At 43.8% G+C, this 9,560-nt stretch overlaps 1 protein-coding gene across 2 annotated transcripts in view; it reads left to right on the top strand.

The window, feature by feature from the left end:
* The first annotated feature begins 6,790 nt into the window (after positions 1-6,790).
* Positions 6,791-9,560, top strand: part of SH3BP1 (SH3 domain binding protein 1) — a 40,900-nt gene continuing 38,130 nt past the window's right edge. Inside the window, exon 1 of one of the 2 annotated variants that reach the window (XM_060245492.1) lies at positions 6,791-7,484. In XM_060245492.1, the coding sequence (XP_060101475.1) occupies positions 7,423-7,484 (62 nt within the window). In that variant the 5' untranslated portion in view covers positions 6,791-7,422. The remainder of the gene's footprint in view (positions 7,485-9,560) is intronic. The other variant, XM_060245493.1, reaches the window with a different exon arrangement.

Raw genomic sequence — 9,560 nt, 5'->3', positions numbered from 1 at the left:
CTCAGCAGCCTGCATCTCAGATAAAGTTAGGACCGTGTATTCTTCTTGCACCAAAAAGAAGAAAACAAACATCAGAATTCTGGCTTGGCAGGAGCTAAATGGCATGATCCACAGTAATAACCCTTTCCAGTCATCCTGACTTCTGTTCCTCTATCTCAATTCCTGTTTCAATGCCAGGAGCTTCCAGAGTGATTTTTAAAATATGATTGTGCTCACCCGCACTGGGCCCTCTGCTTGTTGTGGAGTGGTGATGGATGGGGAGTGATCTCTGCAATGGCTGGAACAAAGTACTTCCGATGGTGATGGAAGGGTATAGTTGTTGCAAACGCTAACCAACCCTGGGAGCTGTCACTTCTCTCTGCTGCCTGGCAGTGCTGGTGTGAGCTCAAACTGAGAACTTTCAGTTTGTGGCCAAGTCTGCTGTTCATAGTCCCCACTTCCTCTTCTTCCCCAGCCCTGCTTTCTCTCTCTCTCTCTCTCTTTTTTTGCAGGAGCCTCTGCAGCAGTAGTGGCAGTCATGTGATAACAGAGCTGGATTCAGCCAAGGCCAAGAAAAAAATAGTAACTTGGCATGCAGCAGAGCAGCAGCTGTAGGGCACATGGTGTCCCAATTTGAGGACTGGGTAATGCTCCTCTCAGGAATTCAGAAGCTGTCTTGAGTAGGGTGGAGGTTCCCCTCTCTTCTTCTAACAGTCCTTGGTGTAACTGTGATAAACCTACATGGAATTGGGTTACTTATTCCATCCCTTGTTACTTCTCTTGTGATCAGATGGTAGAACTATAGTCAGAGCTGGAATCCACTGCAATGCAGTAGCCTTCCCCATATCTCAATAGACAAGCATTGGGTCACAAAAAAGAACCTGGATATTACTTCCCATGGTGTAGCTTCTTCATGCCATAAAGTGCCGCTCTTTGCATGATGGTGAATAGCATGACTGGCCACCTTACTTGTGAAAATGCATTCCTATGCACAACCTAGAAGCTCTTTCCTAGGTGACAAAAGGAACTATATAATTTGTTGATTACTACTGCAAGTTCTAAAATGGCAGGCACGGTCACCCAGAGTAGTGCAGGCTCCATGAACGTGTGTGAAAAATATGCAGGAGGACAAACAATTGAATAAATATATTCCTTTCAGTGAGGCTTGTGTCCTAGGTAAATAAAGTTTATTCTTCTCCAGACAATACAGTAACTGGCAGAAACCAACATCCCACTGAGCCATTGGGGTCCTGTAGGAGGAACATACTGGGATTGAGGGACAGCACCATGATGAGGCCAGGCAGTGGCCTCAGGTTGTGGATTGGCCCCCACTCCTTCCATCACATCTGCCCCCAAATCAGATAACTGCCCTTTCCTCCTTGCTGTTCCAGGGGTCTAAACACAGTATGGCTTGCATTGCACATGCTTAGTTTGACATGCTGCATTGGGAATGAGGAAGAATGGCTGGGGGCTGATAGCTTCAAGTGACATCCCCTGTCAGGCCACCAGTGCTGGAAGCTGCAGCATTGGTGGTTCCCCGTGACCACCATCAGACAGATTGCTGAAACTCCTGTGACTGCTCACTTGATATGAATACATATTCCTCCGAGAATTCTGGCTGAAAGATGAATGATGGAATCTGAGAGCAGTGGGCTATCATCTTGGTAAAATCAGCTATGATTTCTTTGGGGAAGACACAGTCCTTAGCAAATATGATGTAACCACTTAGCCTGTCTAAACAACAGTCTTTTCCTCTTTGAATCAACATTGTATAGTCTCTGAAATGTACAAATCAAAGTGAGGCTTCATGTTGTGTTTGCAACCAGTCTTAAAAATCGGAGGTCCCAGCTGCTGTGTAGGTGTTTTAGCAACCTTGGTTATTGTGCAAGATTTTCTTTAAAAACACCCATGTTTAAAAAATACATGAAGAAGTGGTCCAGAAAGCATTTTCTTGATTGTACACTCCAAAGAGACCTGGGTTAGTCTCCTGCTGCCAAAATAACAGTCTTACAGCACCTTAAAGAATTTATTATGGCATGAGCTTTCTGGCCACAATAAATGTGCTAAGACTTTGGTACAGTAAGACTGCTCTTTTTGCCTTTGTAAAAACAAAACACTGGAACCCAGAAGCAGCTTTTGCTCAGTCTGTCTCAGTAGCTGGGAGGAGAAGTTGAGTGCTACTCCCTCACTCAGTTTCCCACAAAGCCCCCCGCCCATTGCTCACTAATTTATGCCCTCATTTTGCCAAAACTAAGCCCTCTCAAATATTTAAAATTGGACCAGAAGGTAAACACAGTAGCTGCAGTTAAAATTTACACACATGAAGAACTTCTCATAAATTCTTGTTCTCTGGCTGTATTCTGTGGTTTTCAGAATCTGGATACAAAATTCTCTTAACCAACGTCACACATAGGGGTTAGTGAAACTTCTGAGTAAGCATGGATCAGATTGGGTTCTGCACTGATACATGAGCTGACAGGCAAGTGGCTGAAAGGTCTAAGATTTCTGGGCAATGAAGATCACAACTGAAGGCAGGATTTGGAGAAGACAGGAAGCTGGAATGAGTAGGAGAAGCCAGGGTTCTATTCCCCATCTTTTAGCACTCTGAGGACAGAAATAAATCCAAACTACCCTTTCTATCTAGTGAGGGTTAAAGTGTCTTTGTGATTTGTGCATGCATCTGATGAATGTCTAGTGTCAGATAAGGCACTTCCTTTTTTAATTACATGGACCTCTTTAGCGGGCTCATTAGAAAACTGAACTCTTCTCTGCCGTGGCAGCTGTTTAGTCACAGTCTGAATAAAACCCTGACAACTGCAATCAGCCATGCTGTCTTTTTCTCTCTAGTCTCATTCTGCATATTGAGTGGTGTTGATGATCAAAGTATCTTCCCATCTGGCTTGAATCCAATCTTGCTTCAGATTGTAATGCAAATGTAAATCTAGCATTGACCAATATGCAGATTTGCATGACAAATGCGTGTCCTCTGTTTTCTATGAGTAGTACCCAAGGTAAATAGGACAAAAGGTCTATTTTGTAAAGGTACCAGGAAAATCCTGAAAGCTTATAAAGCATTGTTAAAATCATCATTAAAAAAAATTGTTGTCTTTGACATCAATATGGTAGTTAGACCACTTATGTCTTAGGCAGTATTGTAAGGTATATGAATGCAAGAGCTCACTTCTCTGTTGTTCCTTTGGCTCATATACCTTTTATAGAACATATAGAGCAGGGGTGTCAAACTCATTTGTTATGTGGGTCGGATCTGACATAAATGAGACCTTGTTGGGCCAGGCTGTGTTGGGTTGGGCTGGGCCACATGTGTACCTATTTAAGATTAGGTAGCACATATATAAACTTTATAAAGGACACAAACAAACACAATTAAATATATTTTTAAAAAGCTTAAATCATGCTTAAACATTAGGACATGGTCTTAAAGCTGCTTTCTTTGTATTTCTCCCATGGGATCCAGGGAACTGGGTAAAGGAAGCTCTGGCTCTTTCCTTCCTTTCCCAGGGGACCAGGAGGGGGAGGAGCCTCAATTAATTGAAGGAAGAGAGGCTTGGCTCAGTAGCTCTACTGTGTGATTGAGCCTAGAAAAACAAACTGTCTTCCCCCCCCAAGGGAGGAGCCTCAGCCAATTGAGAAAATAGAGGTTTTGCTCTGTAGCTCCTGTGCAATTGAGCAAGCCCGGCAAAGCAAACTGTTATGCAGAAGGAAGCAAGAGAGAGGGAGAAGGAAGCAGATGATAGCCAGTTGCTTGGGGGCCTGATAGGGGCTCTCCAGGGGCCTGATTTGGCCCTCAGACTACATGTTTGGCACCCTGATATAGAGGATGGTGTGGAATTGTTTTCCGTGACCCCAGAAGATAGGACCAGAACCAATGGGTTGAAATTAAGTCAAAAGAGTTTCCGGCTCAACATGAGGAAGAACTGACCATTCGAGTGGTTCCTCAGTGGAACAGGCTTCCTCAGAAGGTGGTGGGCTCTCCTTTCTTGGAGGTTTTTAAACTGAGGCTGGATGGCCATCTGACAGCAATTAAGATCCTGTGAATTTAGGGGGAGGTATTTGTGGGTTTCCTGCATTGTGCAGGGGATTGGACTAGATTACCCTGAAGGTCCGTTCTAACTTTATGGTTCTATGTGTCCTACTTTGACTGCCTCCTTACCAGTTTTTGCATTTGTTTGATTCTTCGTGGCCCTTTAATCTCTGTGGTTTTGCTGCACTGAGTAGCAAATGGCTGCAAACTGGGGGGTGGATTTACAGTAGATGCTGGGTGGGGGAATGGAAGTGGGGCAAGCCAGCAGTAGTTATTCCCCAGGGTGACTTCTGACCTCTTAGAAAAGCTACTGCATATTCTGGAAGAATAATGCTGAGTGTTGATTCATGCCTTGTATGTACTGAGCACTGTACTCTCCATTCAGTGAGTTATGCAGTGACTCATTGCTGAGCAAGTGAATGGCCTCTATAGGAAAAAAGCACTCTTTGGGCTTGGTGCAGAATACAGCACAAACCAAATTGAGCTTTCCTGTGATTATTATTCAAAAAACCCTTTTATATCCCAACTTTCCTTGTAGCTCAAGGCGGCGTGCAATAATTTTTTAAAAAATTCAGTTAGAACCAAAAATAAAATAGCAAACCCCAAGTCTCTCGGCAATGTCTGTTGCAGTCATGCACGTGGTCCTTGGTCAGTCGCTACTATCATTCAGTCATAAGAATGTAAGGATTGCCTTGCTGGATCAGACAAAGGTCTGTTTTCAGCAGCAGTGAGCCAGATGTCCCAGCCAGATTTCTTTCCCCCTTCCACCCACGTACTGCCTCTGTGCCTGGGGATTCCATTTAGTTATCTAACGAAGGGGGGGAGGGGCTGAGAGGAAGGAATCACAAGATGAAGAAATAAATCCATATGGGTTTATAGCACCAGAAAAGCACTGTCCATAGCACCAGAAAAGAGCAAGAGTCCAGTAGCACCTTAGACTAGCAGAATTAGTGGCAAGGTATGAGCTTCTGCAGGTCACTGTTCCCTTCTTCACTTACTCACAGAAGCTCACACCCTGCCACAAAACATTAAGAAATGATGGGAATTTCTCCCCTCCCCAAGATACAGAAGCAATTAGGGGCTTGAGCAAATCCTCCTCCCTGCTTTGTTTTGCTTGTTGTTTCTTTTATTGATGCTCAGCATTCTGTGACAATGATGTTTAGTCATCATCAGACCCTTGGAATGAGGCAGCTTTTTATTTTTTTAATTTACAAGGTAGGGCTTTTTCTGCATACCTTGGAAGTACCCCAAGTATGCACAAACTCCATCTTGTTTGTGGGTGGTCCCATTTCTCTGCCTCCTTGATAAGCACCCAGCCATGTACTTTTGCCACTAGAGGGAGATTTTGGAAGGGAGTAGGACAAATGTTTTGGAAATTGCTCCCCCCCGCCCCCCCCCCCACACACACACATACCACATTGCTCTGTTCTATAGCTCATCTGTGCCTTAACTTTATTAGTATAGCCCTGTAGCTCAACTACCTTGATAACTGAGGCTTGGATGGGGGAGGTGAGCAAAGAGAAGTTCATCTTATTCTGAACTTGAACCATACCACCCAAAAGAGATTTGTTTTTTAACTTCCCTCCATGCTGTACAGGAGTGTTAATGAATGGGATTCAGCACACATATCCCCCAATCCCAGCTTTACTTCCCCCACATTCTAGGACATTATGGGTTGAATCCAGACAGCTTTCTGATTATGGGGGGAAAGGAAGGGTCATTCTGATAGGATTGCCAAATCCAGGTTTGGAGATTTGGGTATGGAGCCCAGGGAGAACAGGGACTTCAGTGGGGTACAAAGCCATAGAGTCCACCCTCCAAAGCATCCATTTTCTCCAGGGGAATTGATGTCTGCAGTCTGGAGATGAGTTGTAATTCCAAGGGGTCCCCTGGACGCTGGCATCCCTACCTCTAACCACCAAAAAGAGTATGCTGGGGATCATGGGACTCGCATATATAAAAGCCATATGGGAAAAAAGAGCTGTAATAAGGAGGAGAATCGGGTGAAACTGAGGGGGGAGGGGAAGGGGAACCTGGCTGAATGCAACCTTTTAAATTGTTAGGGAGTCTGGTGCATTCTTTAAAAAGGTCTTTGTTAGTACATTTAATTAGGGTTGGCTGGCTCTGGTTTTCTAAAGGAGGGGTGGATTCAAAGTCCACTTCTACCAGTCTTCTCTGTCTGTTGGAGGTGCAGGTGCAGAGCCTGGGACCTGCACGGTAAACATATTTGCTGTCACTGAGCTATGATTTCCCCCCTATTCCTTGCTAGGTCTAAAGATGACTCCCTCACCTTGCCTAAGGCTCACTAGTGACTTCATGGCTGAGGGAAAATTTAGTCTGGGTTTTTCCTCTTTTTTTGTAACTTACTTTTTATTGAATAAAATATTCAAAGGGGGTAAGTACATTTGAGTTTTCTCATTTGCTCATCTGGTCAGCCTTTTGCAGGTTCTGAATCAGCATTTCCTTGGGGCAGAATTTTGAACAGAAAATACTCAGCCCTGGAAGTAGGCACAAGGGAAGGCAGGCAATTAGTGTCTTTTATGATTGTGTGTTGTGCTCAGTGGTGACAGTAACTGACTTAGTAAGAGTTGGCACAAACCACAAACTTTTTTTTTGCTGTCTGGGAAATAGATCGAGGGACTCGAAAAACCTGCAGATCTTCCCCAACCAACGCAACTGGTTGGTCCAATAGATGAGAAATCCATTTGACACACTGCTGCTTCAGAAAACAAAAAGAAACCCCACACTAGTTCTTTGCTGCTTATCAGTCAACCGTCTTCCTCCTCGCTTAAACCTCAAGCTCCACTGAAGTGTCAACCCCATGCTGTCAAACGTAGCTGAGAGAGAGAGAAAAGTAGGAAGTGCTACAGCCTGAGCCGTTGCAGCAGAAGCTTGTTCTGCCTTGTTGCATGTTTGCTGTAATAATGTTTCCCCTTTAAGGCTTGACTGAAGTTATTTATACTTTTTTGGGGTGGTGACAGGAACCGAGAGAAGCGGCAGCAAGCAGATCTTACCTGAAGAACGACCAAGAGAGGTACTGAAGGAGGCAAGGAAAGAGGGAGCAGGAGGCTGGGAATTTGGCAAGAAAGGTGAGGTGGGGGAGAAGCAATGAAAAGAGAGTGAAGGAGATCAGAGGAAAGAGAAAGAGAGGGAATCAGTGAGAAGCAGAGAGAAGGAAGTAAAAACAGCAGGAGTGAAGCCACAAAAAGAGAGGGAGGAATAGGGGGGGAAAGCAGGGAGGGCAGGCTAGAGGATGACAAGGAAGTGACAGGAACAAGCCTGCTGAGGAGGAGAAGAGAGAACAACTGATGGCAACAAGTGCAGCTGGTTTGTGCTGAGAGGAAAAATCCAACAGGTTTGGTCAATTCTTGTGGGGGACACTGTCCGCTCTTTCTTCCAAGATGATGAAGAGACAGTTCAACCGGATGCGGCAGCAGCTCAGCCATCCCAACATCGGTGGACGGTAAGGACTAGCTTCTTGGCCTAATTTGCAGGGCCCACCTCCAAATGCTCCGCCTTTAGACAGTGCACAGGTAGTGCCTCAAAGCGGCACACGACTACACAGCAGTGGGCTGGGTAGCTCCTCAGAACTTGAGTGGGTCAGATGGTGCTTGTGCTTCAGTGGGTGAGAGCCAAGTAGCATTCCAGTACTTTGCACAAAAAATTGAGCAGTTCAGACAAAAACATCATCTGGATTTAGATGACTACTAATTAGGCAGCAGCCACCTTAAAACTTACCTCAGGCCAACATGTGGAGAGGTGCTCACCTGGAGCCTTTAGTCTAACAGGAAGTTCTCCACCTGCTGCATGCACTTTGCTGTGTTTCCAAATGTCCAAGAGACAAACTTTCTAATGTTTTTAAAACAGTTGTTTCATGATTAGGAGTTGTCTGAATCCTTCCTTCAAATTATGGTCAATTCTTCCACAATCAATCACCCTGGGCTACCAGCGGCAGGTTAGCTAGATCACATTTATAGATGACCCTTTATGAAGGTGTATTTGTGACTACTTGCTGGTTGTCATGTGGTGTATCGAAATTCAGGTGTCAATATATGGTAGAATGTCTGGTATAATAGGCATCTGTATCCATTCTTAGACTAGTCAAGCAGTTGGAAGATTTTACTAAGTCACTGTTTCTGCACTTCTTTTACACACCTGAAATTAGTGCTGAGCATTCTGGGGAGCTATGTATACTGTACGGTGTTTTGTTTTTTAATTAAAATCCTGTTATGCAGAATTTAATTCTGCTTCTGCAAGAAACTAGAAGGTACATGAAAGCTGGATAGGCTTTTGAGCTTCTTGCCCATTGCCACTGAAAAACCTTATTCTAGCTTCGGAGTTTTCATCAAGGATTGTAAGAAGAGCCCTGCTAGATGATACTGAAGGTCCATCCTGTCCAGCATCTTTTCCCCCACACTGGCCATCCACAGTGTCTTGAGCAAGAGACAGTGTCACAAGCAAGACAGGAGGTCAATAACCCTCTTCTACTGTTGCACCCAAGATCTGGTGTTCAGTTGCAAACTGGCTTTGAAGATGGAGGCTTCATATAGTTATCATGGGTGGTGAATTAGTATGTTCTCTATCAATGTGTCTGCATGTTTTTAAGCCTGTCTTTACAACTATATGGACTAGAAATTCATTCTTTCTTTAAATGAATCCCGAAGTTCTCAGGAAAACTAATTCTGTGTTCAATGTCATGTTCCGTGCTTGTGATGAACCACAGCATATGCATAGATCGTCCTACCTCTGATAAAAGAAAGACAGCCTTGTGGATTTGCCCTATTGTTTTTCCTGAATGTCCCCTGGAAGCAAATAGTTTGCACATTTTTCAGCCTGAGGATGGTGGTGGTGGTATCACATCTTTGAAATAAAAGCTATTGGCAATTCTTAGGAGGCTTGGGGGTTCAAGGGGAGGAGCTGAGGCTTAATGGAAAAGGAATTCATCTTTCCTGAAGGCGATCCCAAATTCACCCCCAGGCATCTCCACTAAGATGATCCTAAACAGCAAGTGCTGGGAAAGCCTTTCTTCTGCCTGAGCACTTCTGTAAGTCACAGCAGGTAAGGATAAACTAAGAGGATCAATGGCTTCATATATTCAAATGAGATCTGGTCTCTGCAACCAGCACTAAACAGGTTGGGTTTTGTTTTTTTGTTTTTTGTTTTTTTTAAAAAAATTAACTCTCTTTCATTTTAGTCAAATAGCTAATCATGTTGTAGAGAAGAAACATGTAAACAGGATAAACCTAAGAGATGCAGGGATTAATTCCATTCTTCTGACCGACATAGGTTATAAAGGGCATTTTGGAGGGGGTGATATTATTGTTTTGAAAAGTTCACCTATGTTGTCAGTTATCCATTCATCAAGGGCCAAGTCAGAGCCAAGTCAGTATTATACTGCAGATGCTTTAATAGATATTAGACTTTTTCATTATTTCTATTTAAATGGGATCATAAAACCTTTAATTCAGTACTAGCTTGAGTCAGAGCTCTCTTCTTGCACTCATGTTGATAATTTATTTTTAATTTTCCTTTTAAAACA

This window comes from Heteronotia binoei, chromosome 8, assembly GCF_032191835.1.
Source record: "Heteronotia binoei isolate CCM8104 ecotype False Entrance Well chromosome 8, APGP_CSIRO_Hbin_v1, whole genome shotgun sequence".
Lineage (NCBI taxonomy): Eukaryota > Metazoa > Chordata > Lepidosauria > Squamata > Gekkonidae > Heteronotia > Heteronotia binoei.
Note: the sequence above shows the minus strand (reverse complement) of the source record. Positions and strands in the feature narration are given on the sequence as shown.